The 18,787-nt window shown below is 42.2% G+C and overlaps 1 protein-coding gene across 5 annotated transcripts; it reads right to left on the bottom strand.

The window, feature by feature from the left end:
- Positions 1-280: 280 nt before the first annotated feature.
- On the bottom strand, positions 281-13,768 carry LOC136529117 (xanthine dehydrogenase-like). 5 transcript variants are annotated; one of them, XM_066522189.1, is made up of 15 exons: positions 13,611-13,768; positions 13,247-13,499; positions 11,026-11,125; positions 10,631-10,739; positions 8,535-10,037; positions 7,237-7,479; positions 6,817-7,131; positions 5,060-5,299; positions 4,514-4,798; positions 4,215-4,436; positions 2,697-2,858; positions 2,425-2,559; positions 1,832-2,068; positions 1,553-1,726; positions 281-1,031 (listed from the first exon to the last, which is right to left on the bottom strand). In XM_066522189.1, exons 2-15 carry the CDS (start codon positions 13,389-13,391, stop codon positions 789-791), a joined length of 4,113 nt encoding a protein of 1,370 aa, XP_066378286.1. In that variant the 5' UTR covers positions 13,392-13,499; positions 13,611-13,768; the 3' UTR covers positions 281-788. The 5 variants fall into 5 exon arrangements, with proteins under 5 accessions (XP_066378286.1, XP_066378291.1, XP_066378294.1 ...); XM_066522194.1 differs by lacking the exon at positions 2,425-2,559 and having other exon boundaries at positions 13,247-13,757; XM_066522197.1 differs by lacking the exons at positions 13,247-13,499; positions 13,611-13,768 and having other exon boundaries at positions 11,009-11,027.
- Positions 13,769-18,787: the final 5,019 nt, after the last annotated feature.

The raw sequence follows: 18,787 nt of genomic DNA, 5'->3' as shown, positions 1-18,787 counted from the left end.
CACGCCATCGCGTTTGTGTTCGTACACATGTCATGTCATTATGGTTGTTAGCCTTATGTTCAAGTGGGAATTAAGATTTGGATGACACTTGATGATTAGGTGTAGGTAAGGGGCGGTAGATACACACGATGCCCATGCATGCACCCATGTGTGGTTGAGAGATGGAGAAAGATCCTAGTTGATAGATTGGCGAATGACAATTTATATGAGCTCGAGTGTTGGTGTAGTATGCTAAGATTAGGCCAATAAGCTACACTTTTTATATGTGAATACAAGAAAATGATGAAAAATGAAATGCAACTAACATATTATTTGTATACTTGATATATACATAATGGTTTGGTAAATTTGTTGGGTATTCAAGGAATACTCGGGCATCTATATTGGATCCGCCCATATTTGCAGTAGTCAATTTGAAGGTCTGATCAACGACTTGCTCTATCATCCTCTAGATCACGAACCAAACAAGCCCTATATGCCTCCCATTGTACACATGCTAACTGAAACTAAAATTACGGTCACTACCATGTGGGAGTGGCGAAGATAATAAAACGCACCACCATTTTATACTGAAGGTAAGCATTTTGCTGTACTGCTGTGTGCCCTATAAATCTGAGGGAAATCCAAAAAGTTACAATATACAGGAGAGTATATTGTTTTTCCACCTATATTTTCAGGCACTGAACGATGTTCAGTAATCCCATCTTTCTAGCACAAGGGCATGAAACTTTAGAAGCGCGGGCTTTATCTATTCACAATCTATTCTCCCATAATCAGCCCAGCAGCCGCTATACACTAAGCTTGGGCCGGTAATCTATGCCGGCAAATTTCTTTGTAATGGAATCCACACACGCCATTCTTATTCTTTCTGGTGTCGCCGGGTTGTCGAGTGGGAACCAGCCCAAGTGCCCCTCCTCAGCCCTTGCCGCAAAGATCGCGTCCTTTATCGCAAATAAGACAGTGGAGCCTAGGAAAAATGGTGGCTCTCCCACGGCTTTGGAAGAATGAATAGCCTTCGGATTTGGAACCCCCTGCAACGAAAGAAGTGAAGATGAGTCATTTTGGAATAACTGAACACATGAGAGAAAATAATTTTGTTCACCAAGACAAAAAACTTTAGTATAATTCAAGCACAGTAAAAATACGACCAGGTCAATCTTTAGATGGTTCTCTTTGTATTTATGCCATTATGGAGATTTCATGTCATCTATTTCTGCTCAGACTTAATAAGAACAAATATGTTCACGTCCATGACATTTAGGCTCTCCTTTTTGCACATAAACACAATCCTTAAATTAAGTGGTAGAACCTCGCTAAAATAACCTTCTGATGTTATAGTAGCTACTAACTAATTGATATTGTCCCACTGGCTATGTAAATTTGTCACAGTACAGCAACCCCCCCCCCCCCCCCCCCCCCCCACCCCCACCCACACACCCACACCCACACCAACAGTAACAGCTAAAATAAAAAACTTCATCAGTCTGATTCTTCTCCGCAAAAGGAAAACAACCACTGCAAAAAAATGTGAATATGAACTTAATATATTTACCTTTAATAGAGAAACCTTGAAATTTAGAGGTATATCATTTACAGAGGGTATTTTGTAAGAACCAGGACCACAGGTGAAGAGGTGTCCAGGTCGAATCCACTTATGGTTATCATCCCCCCGTTTTAGCTCTTCCATGGCTGCCCAGCCCAATCCTTGGATAAAAGCTCCTTCAATCTGAAATACAGTATGTTAAACTACAGAAGGCAATGAAATGAGAAATATGTAGAAGGAACCTCTCTTTCATGTTGCAGCAAAACATTTCCTCTGCAGAGGACATACCTGGCCAATGTCAATTGCTGGATTAATTGAAAAGCCGAGATCCATAACAATATCAGCTGTCCTTGTGTAAAAATCCCCAGTTAGGGTGTCGATCTCAACTTCTGCAAATGCAGCTCCATATGTGAAATAATTGAATGGAGTTCCCTTGCCAATCGTCCAGTCAAAACCAATATTAGGTGTAGAATAAAACCCATGAGCAGACAGATCCACACGTTCCATGTAGCATGCTTGAGCCAACTGGCAAAAATGTATAATATACACATTATAATTAGTTAAACCATAAATTTATGTAGTCAAAATTTTCAAAAAGATAATTTTAATTCAATAATTACTACAGTTGCAGGTATTTAGCAGTGACAAGAAAATTATTTAAAACTTGAAATAGTCAATTTGTTAGTCCCAACAGTCAAAACACTAAGTTGGGAGCATCTAAACAAATGATGGTTACTTGAAATAAAGCTAACACATAACTACAAATTATCAAACGTGCAAACAAACTTATGATTTTCACAGTTCATTGAAGGTTCGTGTTCACACCAGAGTCAATAATGTGGTCCAACCACTAAAGAAAGAGGATAAGACATTGACATTACCTCTGCAAACGAGTTGTGGGTTCCTTTGCTAGCAATGGGTTCCATTCGAACCTTGATTTGCTGACAAGCATCCAAAACTGCAGCTCCATACAGATCTGAACTAGCAGAGGCTGCTGTTGGTGATGCATTTGGGACCTAACAGATGGAATGATCATGTGTGACCACATCACCTTATTGTAGTGGCACAGCTTATAAATAGAAGTAATAAAAGCAAGTACATCTAGTGTAAGATCATGCAGAGCAAAGGGGTACATCCATGTGTCGAACCTCACCTTATCAGTACTTGTCTCTGATATAAATACAGAGCTAAGAGGGATATTGAATGATGAAGCAGCAACTTGGGCTACCTTTGTGTGCAAACCCTGTCCCATCTCAACCCCACCATGTGTTACCAAGACAGTGCCATCAGTGTAAACTTGCACAAGAGCGCCAGCCTACATTGTTCATCCATCGAAACTTATCTTAGATTGAATAAGGATGATGAAACTAAAGAACTTAAGTCAATGCCATGTCTAAGTTTACTGCTGCTTTGATAATTTTAGATGGAACCTCTATGATTCAAGCATGGGTTCCATAAAATTGGGGATGGTACTGGAGTATAAATATGGCAATAAATAAAAAGCACAATCATGGTTCAAAATCCACACAAACCAAGGTCAGTGTCACTGCACCAATAGAGTCCAAAAAGATATTTCAGTCAGACACCTGAGTCAGATTTGAAGTGAAATTCTGTTAGTCAAAAAAAAAAAAAACTGCCGAGTGGGACACTAACAAAGGTACAACAGAAAGTAAAACCTTTTCTACTGCAATCGTGATGGGTCACAGGACCAGTGAGAGGATACACTGATACTGCTGACAAGATAGTATAACCATCAAATAGCATGCTATGTGTTCTGGCAGTACATTCACCAAAAAATGATGTGATCAATCAGAAACTAAATTCAAATAAGAAACGTGCAACAATGAAAACAACAGAAGAAAAGCAACCAAATTTTATGGCAATTGCAACTTAACTATGTGAGTGTATAATTTGCCATAAGTTAAACAACTGTGTGGGTCTGTGGTCTCAACTAAATCACACCTTTAAAGAATTTTCATGCATAAAAAAAAAGGGCAGACCCAGTGCCGGAGCCTCCCACATGAGTGGGGTCTGGGGAAGGGAAAAACCGAGGCAAGCCTTCTCCCTGCAAAATCTGCGGAGAGGCTGTTTCGAACCCGCGACCTGGTGACTCAGTGAGACAGCTCTCACCACTGCACCAGGCCTGCCCTTCATTTTCATGCATCAAATATCAAAACTAAATCAGTAATCCCACTGTTATGACCGGCATCCCCTACAGCCGTCGCAGCCCAGCTAGGGGCTAGGAGGGGAGCCGGCCATCAAAGGGCTATGGCCCATATAATTGTCGCAATTATAGTATTTCTAGAGGGTTATTTTATAATTATCGCTATTAGAGAGACATATAAATATTTGTAAGACTCTATTTGGGAAATTAAGCAGAAACATATTATTGTTTCCGGCTTCCTCAGGGAGCCGGGAGGAACCCTAGCCGCCTCTACTGTTCACGCGTGAACATTGCTGCTGTTACTGTAGCTACGCGAGGGTTAGGGCTACAGCCGCAGCCGCCCATCCTCCACCACGGCGTCCAGCCGCCGGCAGCGAGGTTCCCAGCCTGCTCCACCTCCCTCTCATCCCTACAGACTCCGTGATCTACGCGGTAGGATCCATAATCCTATCACCCACAAACTCCAATTCGTAATGATAGATTGACAGAACTTTCATGGTGGATCACCTGATTCATGAATTTTGCAGTGAAGGATATGCCAAATTTTGTGGGAATCATGGCAATTCCTCGCTTCCTCCAGCGGTTATTACTGTTAAAACTATTCACAGCTTTGCGAGCTTCCACAAAATTACAAGATGCTTTTAGTTGATCCCAAACTGAACCTATTGTACAATTCTGGAGCAACTGGCCATAATGCAGCACAACTCCATCATTGTGAAAATTAAGTTCCTGTCAATACTCAAATAGGTTAATCCCACAATAGTGTGACAAGGCCAGTACCATTCACAACACATGTGTATGCTTACTTTTATCTCCTCAGGACTTCGTTGGAGTTCTGTAGCTATATGGTGAATCCAATTCTCTGCAATCAACAAGCCTTGTGGACCACCAAAACCTCGGAAAGCAGTGTTACTTGGGAAGTTTGTAAAGCATACTTGCCCATTGATTCTGATGTTTGCTATGTCATAGACATTTTCTGAATGAAACATAGCACGCTCCAGTACTGCTAGGGACAGATCAAGTGAATGACCACCGTTGTTATAAATTTCCAGGTCTAGGGCCAGTATCTTCCCTTCATTGGTAAATCCCACCTAAAAGATCAATGGGGAAGTTAGTTAATCCTAAATACTACAAAAGAGAAGAAAAAAGTTTGGTATATGAGCGTTCACTGGTTATTACATGACAGTTGTGGAAAGTATTCAATATACAGCAATTAGCATTCCCAATTAACTGCAACGCTTTCTATAAAAGCAGGGTAACCCTTTTTTTAAAAAAAAAAGAAAAAAAAAAACACATGGCCTCTTGATTTTTTTGGATAAAAACTGAAAGACATACTGTTAAAGTCTTAATACCTTATATTTCCCAAGGAAACTGTGCCTCTGTCCAGTTGATATCATGTCAACGTCTCTGTCCAAAACAAGCTTTACTGGCCTTCTCAGACAGAAAGAGGGTACAGATGCTGCTGCAGCAAATATTGCTGATCTGGTTTCTTTTCCACCAAATCCGCCACCAATACGCTTAGTCTTGCAAACAACTTTTGATTGTGGAAGACCAAGAACGCTAGCAACATATTTCTGATGCTTCTGCGGATCCTATAAATAAACAACAATATGTTAATGACAGAGACTGAACAGCTAGTATACAACAACAACAACAACAACAACAAAGCCTGTCAGTCCCAAGCAAGTTGGGGTAGGCTAGAGTTGAAACCCACCAAGAGCCCCTAGTCACGGTTCAGGCACATCAATAGCTGCTTTCCAAGCACTCCTATTCAAACATAGATCTCTAGGTATATCCCAAGCTTTCAAATCTCTTTTTATTGCACTCACTAATAATATGGGAACAGAGACCAAGAGCAACATAAAAAAGAACTGCATTCCTAGCAGCTATTCATTCCTTAAACAAGTAGCCCCACAAATATAAGGTTGGCAAGTATAGTGCAACCCAAAGAATAAAATGAAATCTAAATTTTACAGCATTTTATCTTGAATTAAGTATGAAATGGTTCTGCTGGGGCTCCAGCATACTCATGTGATGCTTTTCTTTGGTATATGTTGTTTTGGACTGTTTCATGTAAATCTGTCGTGCTCGTGCACTCACTAACCCTGAAATTTTAACAGATGACCAAGGAAAAGGGACATTGTAAAAATATATATCTTCCTGGAGATTTAATGAAAACAACTGTGTAAGTAGAGAATTTGAAAAATTAACAATCTCAGGATCATGACAGGCAAGGCAGCTTCCACATGGTCACTAGAGCACTCTAGGACAAGGCATGTGGCAGTTTTGAGGCACACCATGGCACTAGTAGAACCAAAGGCGCCAGGTGGGTTGCACTGTGGTAGAAAGTAGGGGCAAACCAAAAAGGAACCTCAACAAAAAACAGGGAAATCTACCCCCTCAATGTGAATGACTTCTGTTCAATCGGAGCTATGGATGCAAGAACGTACTGAAACTTACAAAGATGACTTTATGGGTGCAAGATACATGATGGATCATTTTATTATAAATAAAAAACAACAATTAGTGGGACCGAGTAGACATTATGGGACAGTACAAACGTAAATATCTCTGAAATGAATACTACAGTGAAAACAGACAGCAGCAGGAGCCGGTCATCAGACAACCAAATCAGAAGGCCTCCTGACCAGCATCTATCAGTGTTAACCAGGTACCGTCCTAAAGTTTGCCGAGTTGGTCAGGAACGTAACACTAGCAGATTTGAAGCAATACCAAATTAAGTGGGTTTATGTTAAAGTTACTTCTGCAGATCTCCAGGTATGGGATTTATCTTAATGTTCCCTTCTACCTAAGTTATTTGCTAAAAAAACACTATTCAAGCATGCAACAACACTGAGGGCGTGCTTGGTTCTCAGCCACATTCCACCAGGCTGCACCTGTGGTGGTGCCAAACTGGTGGCATAGAAATGAGCCACACCTGTGGTGAAAATTTCTACTGCAAAAGCTGTGGCGGCCGAAGCTCTGGAATCAACCAAACAGCAGCAATAAGGGGTGTGGCAGCCTTAGGTTTGGCGGTGGCCAGCAACCAAGCACGCTCTGAGACTTGTGCCTTCCATTGTGAATTTAAAGCTGTAAAAAGAGAGCATACTTGAGTAGATGAGACCATATGAATTTCATTTCCAGAATCCACTGGCCAGACAAGAGTGCATTGAGGTTCCATGTAAAAATGCTCTTGACCTCCAACATGAACTTGTCCTGATACAATTCTGTCACATGCACCAGACAGGAAACATTGTTCTACATCGCCTTTTACAAGGCATTTCTTGGTATTTGGATGAAAGCTTCCATTCTTGACAGCTTCCTCTATAGATAAAATCGCTGGGAGCTCACAATACTCGATATGTACTTTGTTGGCAGCAGTTTTTGCATTATCATGGGTATCAGCAACAACAATTCCAATGATCTGCCAATAAGAAAGAGACGTAACTGATGAATTAACCTAGTTGTGAGATTTCACATAAACTAATATAGAAATCAGCGATAGTATGTACAGAATACAAGAAGATACCTGACCAACACAAGTAACAATGTCGGATGCAAAAAACTCCTCATCATGGATAGCTGGTCCAGTATGGTTAACACCAGGTATGTCTTTTGAAAGGAACAGCCCAGTAAAGCCAGGGGAAGATTTGGCAAGTGAATCATCAATAGACAATATGCGAGCATGAGCCTTCTTACTCAGCACCAAAGCAGCATGCAAAGTATTGGGAGGTGTCGGTGTGTCATCAGTGTATTCAGCCTCACCAGTGACCTAGCAAAATGAAAGAAATAGCATATGAAGTAAATGAAAGGAAAATGCACACATGACATGCTGAACATTTTCAAAGAGGAAATATCAATGTTGCATGAAGGATGTATGAAATAAGGGCATGTTTGGTTCTCTCTAATAACTTTTATTTTTTTAATATTTTTTTCCTTTTCCCCTTCTTGTTGGTCACAGGACATTCAAGTATTCAACTGAGCACGTAGATCTTTAAAGAATCATTAACTCAAATATAAGGGTAGCAGTTGGGGCAAGAAAATCCCATGTTCCCATCCAGCTCTAGCAAATGGGTATTAGAAGAACAGATGGAATAGAGTGTCTTCAGGCTGACAAGGTTAGTGGGCTGTGGGCCAAAAATGTTTTAGGTTCTTTCTCCTCAACTTCCTAAGCTAGGATTTTCCTTGCAAGCAAGAAAAAGGCAGAACAGGGAAACCAAGCTTGGTCTTAGTGAAGCACAAGATGAGTAAAATGAAGAAAGGTAAGGTGAGGTCTATCATGGCTTAAAGTTCTGACTGTACATCACATTCATTGCATGAATTGGAATACATACATTTCTCATGTACAATTGATTAAGGTTCAATAGATTCAAAAAAACACGGACAAGCAATTGTTAAGGCTCAATAATCCAAAGTAAGCTTGCTGACTCAGTTGCACCAGTTTGAGGGCTGTTGGAGGCTAGCGCCTTGGAAGGCTCTAGGATCTGGTCAGGTTGTCTTTGTAGAAACAGGAGCGTATTTAAAATGCTTGCAAGGTGTGAGCCATGAGTGAGTGGTTTTTGTACAGGGTCAACCCCCTTTCCTTTTCTTCTTAATATAAAGATATGCAGCTCTCCTGCGTGTTCGAGAAAAAACTTGTTGACTCAACTGTTGGCAAGCTTTCATGACAGATCTAATGAGCCACTGTCCCTAGATGCTATAGGATTGGCAGAGTAGGAGTAATCCTTGGGGGAGGAGTTCACTGCAAATGGTTGTTTGTAATGTCAATGTGACCAAAACAGAATGGCATAAATCAAAATGTGTGCAATGCTGGTTGATTAATAGTACCTGAAGCATAGCTGACATATGAACCATTGGCTGACCTACAGAAGTTCCTTGCCTTACTAATTCATAACTTTGAGTTCCAACAGTAACAGGCCTACTGTAAGGCTGTACAGCTGACAGATGATCTGCATGCAATCCATCTTCTAACAACCCTTTTATTTTCATTTCATGAGTAACAGAAAGGAAAAATTTGAAAAAGAAACTCAAAGTAAGCGATCTGCGAAATTCAATCATTCCACCAGGTGCATTCTCTGAAAGAGAGATGTCTTCTTTCAACAAATTGAAAGTATCATCCAGCAACCCAGAGTCCCACTTCTTTCCAGTAAGAAAGTTTTCGGTCCTTGAAGCACTAAGTGGAACTGCTGCTACCCCACCAAAGACAATTGAAACATCAGATATTATCCAATTTCCTTCAGCTTCATGTAAATACACACGCATTCCAGCATTAACCAAAGCAATATCATCCTCCCTTCTATGTGCCTGTTTAAATTCTTTGACATATTCAAAAGGCCTTGTCCATGGTAGTATAATAGAAAGCAATATTTCTTCAGGTTTCATATCAACTTTACGGTAACCAAGAAAGAAATCCTTTGCAAGGGTAGTTCTGACATTGCTGTTCACATCTATTATCTGGAATTTTGCACCTACAGCTATCCAAAGTGGATTTAGGTCTGATATTGGACTAGCAGTACAAATGTTACCACCAACAGATGCAACATTCCTGATTTGTGTACCAGCAAACCATTTTAACTGACGTACTATTGCCTGGCATGACGAAGTTTCAGGCAAATCACACTCTGCTATAACCTTTTTAAGGAAATTTTGAAGTTGTGCAAGTCTTACAGCAGAACCAATGTGTATGCCATCTTCTTTAACTTTGAGGGTATTAAGCTCTGGAATGTGAGTAACTGAGATCATGACCTTATATTGGGCATTCTTAAACTTTGTTTCAACTCCCACTTCTGAGTTACCAATGATAAGCTTTGCGTCCAGGTAGCAAGATTTCAAATGTAATAATTGCTTTAGTTTAAGAGGCCTATACCATTTGATCTCATTGAACCCATTTAATTTAAGTGGCATAACTTTTCTCAACTGAAGTTCTGGGGGGAAGATGAGTTCCCTCTCGTTGTATGCACTCCCATCAATTTCATTGTATGAATAAGGTGAATATCTTTCCACAGACGACGATAATGAGGACTCATTAACATTGATATCTGTCTCATTCCTGCAGGAACATGGCTTCCCAGTAGAAGGGCAGATAGCTTGGTCATTTGCATTTTCTGAAGATGAATTGGTGTATGCCAAATTATCCGTTTTGGCAAACACACGGAAGGCATCTATAATTGGTCGGTAGCCAGTACAACGACACAAATTTCCTGCAAGGCAGTCTTCAATCTGGTCTTCAGTAGGAGGCTGTTTGCTCGATCTCAGCAGAGCATACATAGACATCACAAAACCAGGGGTGCAAAATCCACATTGTGAACCATGTGCCTTAGCTAAACATTCCTGCAAGGGAAGCAGAGCATTATGATAGAAGAGGAAGGTGCACAGGTAGGGAAGAAATCTTTATTACTTATTAAACAATGACAGAATTGATCCATCTCATCTATCCTTAAAGTTGTCAAAATTAAACATGACATAGATAAGATAACTTTTACAAGTTTTTTTTCCCTCTAAGACACAGGAGAACTGTGTTGGACATAGCAACTCAAGTTGTATTGCAGTCCCCAAAGGAGAACAAGTCGGGGTAGGCTAGAGATGAAGCCCAACAAGAGCAGCCACAAACAAGACAAATCCCGTCCTAAGACGTTTTTCTTTCAGCGTGTATATACTTTAGATATGTTTTTTTTCTTCTTTTAAAACCGGGTTTGTCTTTAGATAGGGAAGCACCATGCTGGTATGTTTTCCTTTCTGCATAGGAAAAGTTATCACTGGACCTATCTCACTATTTGGTATTCCTATTATGCTTTGATACCTTCTGTATACGTCATGGAAACGGCAAAAATTAAATGATGTCTTCTACCTCAGCCATTTATTATAGACATATGAGAGCAGATGCCACATGAATATCTGCAAGTTATAAAAGAACAGCGCATCACCTGAACTGGGTGCAAACCACGCTGGCGATCTCCAATTCCCTCAACTGTGATTACATGCATTCCTTCCACAGAATAAAGTGGAGCCAAACATGCATTGATTGCAAAATGCCTGAATGAATAAGGTAATTTTATTTTACACGAAGCCTGCTTTGTAGCCAGTATAATACATATAAAATACAAAATTAAAACACACATAGCAACAAAAGTATATAGATTCTACATCCCATGCAAGGGAGTGATTGCAACTCTAACAAGGCAAAGCCAGTTTTTAGAAACAAAACTAAAGAAGGTAAATATTGAAATATATTTCTGTTGTCACCTGTCACTTTAAGTTGGTTTAGGCAGAAAGGGAGATAGCATTCAGAACATGATTCGTACAGGAATGTAGTTCTCACAGTGATTTCTTTGTAATACGGTCAAAGCAAGAGACCATGACAGTGCAGGCTCCACAACCACCTTCACCACATCCAAGCTTTGTTCCTCGAAGGCCAATATCTACAATGCATAGTTCAATAAACACTAAGAAAAGAACTGCACAACATGAATTAAAATACTTTGTCTATGTGTGATATTGTCTAAGTTAAAGCAGGTGTAACCTTCTGAAATGTTGCTACGGCACTATTTTTCAAACCAGATTGCACAAATAGATGCAAACTGAAAAAAAAAGGCAACAGAATAGACAATCTGAAAATTAACTAACATGTAATGATCCTTAGATCATTTGTAGGCGGAACATTAGAGAGAGGGATAGCCTGGTTCAAAAGATAGTGACAACAGTGGATTTTTTGGAGCTTTTTGCCAGCCTCTCTTGGTTCAAGTTTATCAGTATGAGGAGCATTTAATTGTGATTCCCCAGCTACAGTTAACCTCTGATGATGAATGCATGGCAATATATTCAGGATAATGCATAATGTTTCTACTATATTATTCCAGAGATTCAAAGATCATGACAATAGAGATGCTAGGCCTCCAGTTGTGGGGTTTCAATGGTTTTGTAAATGTACATTCCATCCTAAGCCACAAACAACACAAATTTTAGAATTTTGAATCTTAATATTCAATTCTCTGGAGTTGACAATAAAATTCATGTGCAATGAATAATTGATCTAATCTTTTCCCTTAAATTTGATTCCAACTAATCAGCTGGTACGACTTTACTGCCGTTACCAACAAGAATAAAGTACATAACAAAAATATGGCTTGTTGCTCCAATTCCCATTTCTAAAATTCCAGTTAGGAGAATACTTGCAAAACTGATTGTCTAATGAGATGATATCATTATACTGAGTATCATGTAGGTAAGATGAATGAACTTACAGCAACATAATTAAGAGATAGAATGAGAATTTGTGAGTCTACATGTCTTCAGTAAGCAACTTAGCATGTCAAACTAATCAAAAGAATGTAACCACTTTCGAGTTTTAAAAGGCAAATTTTGCGACTTTCTGTAGTTTTTACATGAACTACCTCTGATAAAAACAAGGAAGTCTTTTTTCAGAGAGAAAACTGGAAACACACAATTTCAGAGCACTGCTGAAACTAACAAAACATAGATACAGATCACTAGGGAAGACAGTTGTATCCTAAATACAATAAACTTTAAAGCTTTATGAAATAATTTAGAACTTTTAAGGAGTGCCCTGTTAGATCCGAACCCGACAAGATATGCATGCTCTTATGCGTTATTCTTGAGCTTCACAAAGAAAAGAAAAGGAAAGATGCCTCACATTTGATCCACGGTCAGCAGATACCCTCTATAACCACTAAATACCTTCCCTAAAGGGAATGGAAATATCCAACCTTAAAAGAAGATTGCCATATTGTGCCGTATCGGATGTGGATCAGCCTGCCACTATAAGTTCGCATGTATAACTAGTATTCCCTATCCGATATGGCACAGCATGGCGATCTCTGTACCCACGCTTCCCGTGGATCATATAAACAACATGTGTTGGAACTTGGGAGAGAGCAGGAAGAGTGTACTCTTGATGCTGATCAACCTATGCTCAGAATGACCAGTGAGGTCATGAGAGTAGGAATTGTGCTATGTATGTTCCCTGGGGCCCTAGTGTTGTTGTGTGAGAACTGGGTTATAGGCTTCGAGTTCAGTATGCATTGAGGCAATAACAAAATGAACTAAACAAAGGATTCATGTTCTCCTTCCCTTGTTGAATCTGCCTTATGTCACCACGGCCAACGACAAACATGAACGCACAGTAAGAGTAAAGTAGTTGAAGTCGGTGTCACAGTGATTCCGTTTGCAAAACCTGACAAGCTCCACCTCGGCACCTCCACTAATCCAACAATTTAAATCATTCACTGAGAAGTTGCACGTAATTTCTTCTGTTCTAAAAGAAGAAAGAGAAGCAGGCGACAGATTGCAGTGGATCCGGATCCCAATCTGGGAGCAGCGCATCGAAGTAGAAGCAGTTGCGGTAAAAACACTCGTACCGACCAACCACCAACCGTACAATTCCAGTATCAAGCGAATCTCCTAATCTTAACGTGCTGGCTTCAACAGAAACAGAAAAAAGAAAAACAGAAGTATCAAGCGAATCTCCTAATCGTAACGTGCTTCAACAGAAATAGCACAAACAGAGAGAGAGAGAGAGCGACCTCTAAGGTACTGCAGCAGGGTGAGGTGAGCGAGGCCGTCGGGGAGCACGCGACGGACGCCGTTGACGTAGATGACGGCCTCGTCGGACCACTCCTCTTCCGCAGCCGCTGGGTCCTCCTCCGCCGCCCTCGTGAGCGACCCCATCAGATTCCGGGTGGGGAAGAAGCACGGCTAGGCCCGCGAGAGAACCTGAGGTCGAGAGGTTGGATGCGCGCTTGGGACTCTGCCTCTCCAAGTGCGGTGGAAGTGGAACTGCACGGCACGGGTCTGATCAGTGATGTGGCTGGATGGATCATGCAGAGAGGAAGAGGATGAGGCGGCATCATCCCGCATGTGCGGGAGAGTTGGCGATGCACACGGTACATGGACGGAGACAAGCGACGGGAGCGATGAGACGAGCGAGCGCCGGTGGCGGACTGGCGGTAGCTTGGAGGCACAGCCGCACCGGGGTTATTCTACGCAGCACGGCGGTCACGCGGTACGGCTTTTCCGTAGACAATTTCTGAGCAGACTCTGTATATGTGGACGTGGTTTGGTAGATTTTGCTGAGACGGAACTTGTCCCTTTGGTAAAGTGGACATGGAGGGATCGTCAAGAATCAAGATGGGGACACATCGGTCCTGGTAGAAGATCTTTAGCACCAGATATGATCCCATATGTATAATATCGTAGTAGTTGAAATTCAAGGAGGGCGTGTTTGGTTTCTATCTCTGATAGCCTGTATCGCATCTAGACATTTGCACCCCGTTCGCTGGTCTGAAACTTGGCTGAAACTAGCTGACTTTGTGAGAGAGAAACACTGCAGCGGCTGGTTGATGAACAATGCTTTGTGAGGGATTCCAGCCGGCTGGTTTGAAACTCTCAGACCAGCGAACGTCGCCTTAGGCTACCTCTTGCCAGGCCATTGTCTTGATATGTGGCGCCACGATGAAGAGAGCAATTGTTTGGTTGTTAGGGCCACGTGCAAGATACAAAACGCAGATACAAGCTCACTTGTTTGGTTAGTTGCAACAAAAAAAAGTCAGTTACCACTTGCATATGATGGTGATATATATTACCTCTAACACATCCTAAGTTCAATCCATGAGCACAGACAAAACAGAAGCAACGTAGAAATAGGAAGGATTCACAAATCACACATGAGAGGGGAAATGGAAACATTGCACATCATAGGCGATGGTCAATATAATTGTTCATAATTCAGATCTAATTTCATTTGCATAACCCACGAGTACTGCGGTGTATCACGCAAACTCTTGTAGAGAGCAGGGGGCGCATCAATAAAACCACCACTATGTGCCACATATACCAAACCACCGTCACAATTTTAGTTGGAGCCTAGTGTTACCATCCTTCATTGGTTGCAACAAACTACACAAAAATAGTCCGTCGTTGCACAAAAGAATGAGAAGCAGCAGGGTTGTAGCTTGACTCCACAAAAGAAAGATCAGTTAGAGGTCAGGATGGCACAGCTACGTGTAATAGTGCTTGCCAAGCCAAGTCCTGAGCCAAAAGACATAGTGAGAGTCACTCATCTCCACAAATGCATCGGTCAGATGGGAGTATGCCACAATGAAAGCCTATTTAGGGAAACCAGACACTACATCATAGAATTCATGATGCATAATCTCCATCTTAGTCTCACGAATAGCAAATGCCACATCTTTCACACTATTAGTCATATATACTCACATTAGTGAAGACAACATGGCGTCTTGAGTAAAGACAAACCTCTTCCTCGTGTTGCTAGGACTAGATCCACTACGGCCCTCTTTGTCTTCCTTGGTACAATCTCCTCACAATTTAGCAGCAACATCTGTGGCCTTAGCAACTTTTGTCATCTGTGGCAGAACCGTCCGAAATAACACGTTTTCGGAGGCGCTCGTCTTCCACTAGACACTAAGCACCTCGAAAGTGAGCTACATCGGACAATTCCGTCGAGCACACCCCAAGAGAGAACTCAAAACAATCCACGTTTTACATCTAGAATCCAATAATGAGCACGAGCATACAATACTTAGTCCATTTCATACAACATGAGTTCTTGAAAATTATTTATTACAATACTAGAATTCAGAGTGCGATAATTAAACATCAGATTGAAAACATTTAGCGGAAACGATACAAGGATCCGTTTGTGTTCACCAGAAGAATCCTCCACACAAGAGTTACTCCTCAAGCTGCACCTGCAACAGGGGTAAAATAAACCCTGAGTACACAATGTACTCGCAAGACTTACCCGACTAGTGGGAATAATTTCCTGACTCTCAAGGATATGATAGGCACTGTGGGTTTGTTGTTTTCTTTTTGTTTGCGAAAAACATTACTAGAAGTACGTCTTTAAGATCAAGTTTAATTAGCAGTTATGATTACTCCATTAGCTAACTATTCTAAGTAAGCAGATGTTCTACTTTCAAGCAAGGGTTAAGCAATCATAACCATTTCACCATCTTTTATCTTACAGTTCTTACTACGGTGCTAAACCATAGCCAAGTCGTACCGTCTCACATAAACGGCGATTCATGAACCAATGTATCACAGCTGAGTACCCCGAAATACACGCCCGGTTTGTACCCTAGGCACAAACAAGACCAACCCCCTGTCACGGGGTCTAGGTCCTCGTCCAAACTTGGACTCCAAGCCCCCACACTTGAGACCCGGTCTCAATATGGTGCTTAGACCTCCACCTTTCTCCGCCTCCAATCAGTCGGTCCAGAAAGAGGCAGAACCCACGACAAGAGCGTAACGAGCCTTCCCGCTCCCATAAGCAAGTATGGGCTTAGAATAATAAGTCTGTGACCTGACTACCATCCACAGCAAGGGACGGTCCTTAATCGACATGAATAGGGAAAACAGTGTAACCAAGCTAAGCCCCATTGGCCACGGGACACAACCTATTACACCCACCAATACCCATACCATATCCCTGCCATGTCTCCATTTTTTCTTTCATCATTTTATTATGAGAGTAATAATAATCCCCTATTGTGAGCAACGGTAGGTTACTCATGTTACCGATGACCTAAGCATAGCATCTACTCGAACCTGCACTAGTAAGATTCTTAGGATAGGTGTATCTATGGATGTGGTTTCTATAGAATTTTTGTAACATAAATGCGCAACACATATACATACGGTGAATTATAAAATAGAGGTTATACACCGGGGCTTGCCTTGGACAGGCGCGATGTCAGTTGAGTCAGTCAGTGGCGGCTACGGGACCTTCTCCTACACGAGAATCTCCTCCTCGTACTCCTCAACGATCTCCTAGAACTCGTGATCGCCGGCGGTCACAATCTCTGCCAACTTGTTCTCTATATGCATGCGATGATCATACAACACTTAGCATTTAGGCAACATCAACTCTTAAACTAAGAATACACATACTAAGCTACTAAGCTAGCTCTAATGACTAAGGTACTAAGCTAACTATCATCTTTACCAAGCAAAGTGTTGGGTTCAACTAACAAGCACCTAGCTTTACAAATGAAGGATATATCTTTGTTTCTACTAATGATTTAATGTATATTAAAACAAAGAGCATTTAACTACCCTAATGCTTAGTCTACTCTAAAGCTACAAAAATTACAGTGAGCACATAATAATACAATGAAGCTACCATAAAAATTTCAGGATTAAAGCTATCACCAATTTACCATGAAAATTCCTACAATGATTCATTTTAATAATATGAAGCACTTTCAAATGATTTAATAGCTCCTGATATTAACATGTATATATATGAACTAAACACACTAACAGATAGATCATAATTTTAGAAACTTAACAAAATTTGTTTCACAATTTTTAGACACATACATGATTTTATATTAATTACCAAAGATCAGTTCATAAATTAAATTAGAAAACCATTCACATATTCCTAGAAAAATAAAAAAGCAATATCCCACGCGGCCCACACGCACGGCCCACGTGAGGCCAACCCACGGTGGAGAAGCCCACGCGCGCTGGCTCTTTCGTAGAAACCCCCCGTGCTATCTTCTATTAACACAACGACTATGCGCACTATTTCTACAGACAACGTTTATGCAAGAAGGCCCTCGTATTAACCCATCTTCGCATCGGGGAGGTCCCCGACGCCTCCGCGCTTGTCGGCGCGGCATTGACCGGCACTGGGCCGCTATGCCAGCTAATTGGGGACTCCCTCAACCCATCTAGAGGACCGATGCTCACCTATAGGCCAACGCGCAACAATGGGCAGCGATTCAAAGACCGAAGATGAAGTAGGGTGACTTCTCCACATCGGCGGCAACCTGAAGTGGCGATGACAACATTCCGGTGAGCCACGGTGCTAAGGGAGTAGTAGAGGTAGCGGGTGAGCATCAACGACTCACCAAGGACCTGGGTGAGGCAATGGTTTAGCCGGAGATGCCCCGAGCAAGGCTGGCCGCATACGCGTGACGAGCTCGGCGACGAGCCATGGTGGACACGACCACGTCAGCAGCATTGGAACAACAGTAGGGGTACAACTCAGGTACGCATGGCGAGGAGGGGTTCGAGATGAGTCCAGCAGTGCAACCAATTTGGCCAAGGTGGTCAGATAGAAGCTGCCCTCAGTGATGGGTGGACTCGGCCTTATCGGCACAGTGGCAAGGAAAAGCTCAAAAATTGAAGCTTGACCGGGCACCATTCAAGGTGGGGTGGGGGCAGGTAGCTAGGCAGCTAGGTGACGGAGCTAGTGATGCGACAAATTGGGCGATGGTGACTTCTCCCTACTTGTTTTAATGATGCGGCTCAGTCTACCATGGCAGCAGCGAAGAGAGAGGGGAGGGGTAGGTCAGAGCTCAGCTTGTCCTCGCCTTGGCGGGATGTGAGTGGCGTGATCAGGACGCACACGTGCAGGCACTACGGACAAGGCGTGCGCGCATCCATGACTAACATGGCACGAGCGACTGTCGCGCCTTTATGGGTGAGGCGACAACAGGTACGGCCATGTGCCGATGCCGCGGATACGCCAAGCGCGCTCGCAGCAGCGGCAGGCCACCGATAGGGCGGACATCGTTGTAGAGCCATAGGGGGGTACGGATACGACGATGAGACGATGGCAGTGCAGCGCGGTCGTGGTGGCACCAATGGCGGCAGCACGAGGCTAGGCAGCAGGGTGCGGGGCAAGCAGCTCGCTGCGGCCAGCTTTGGCCATGCCCAGGTGGGCTCGACTGACCCAGCGTGGCGGCACCGGGTGACCGCACAGGACGTGGCCATATGCGCAGTGTGGGGTGGCTGCGTGGTGACCTTGCGCACGGCACCAACCATCTAGAGGTTGTGTCGTGCATGAATTTTAAAGCACCTGTAAAAACTAATCGAATGATCTTGGAACCAAGCCACCTTCACCATGCTGAAGAGAGCATATTAGGCTACCCCTAAGAACTAAAACATAGTACTAATCTTTAACTAGATTTCTTGGAATAAATTTGCAAACCTGGTGGTGTCAAACTATTTTTAAACTCAAGAATTTTCTAAGTCTTTAAGCTAGTTTGGATTTCAAGTCCCATTTCTAAACTATTGGAAATACTAGCTAG

The sequence above is a fragment of the Miscanthus floridulus genome, chromosome 2 (genome assembly GCF_019320115.1).
Source record: "Miscanthus floridulus cultivar M001 chromosome 2, ASM1932011v1, whole genome shotgun sequence".
Taxonomy (NCBI): Eukaryota; Viridiplantae; Streptophyta; class Magnoliopsida; order Poales; family Poaceae; genus Miscanthus; species Miscanthus floridulus.
The sequence above is the reverse complement of the archived record's forward strand: the minus strand, read 5'-3'. Positions and strand labels throughout refer to the sequence as shown.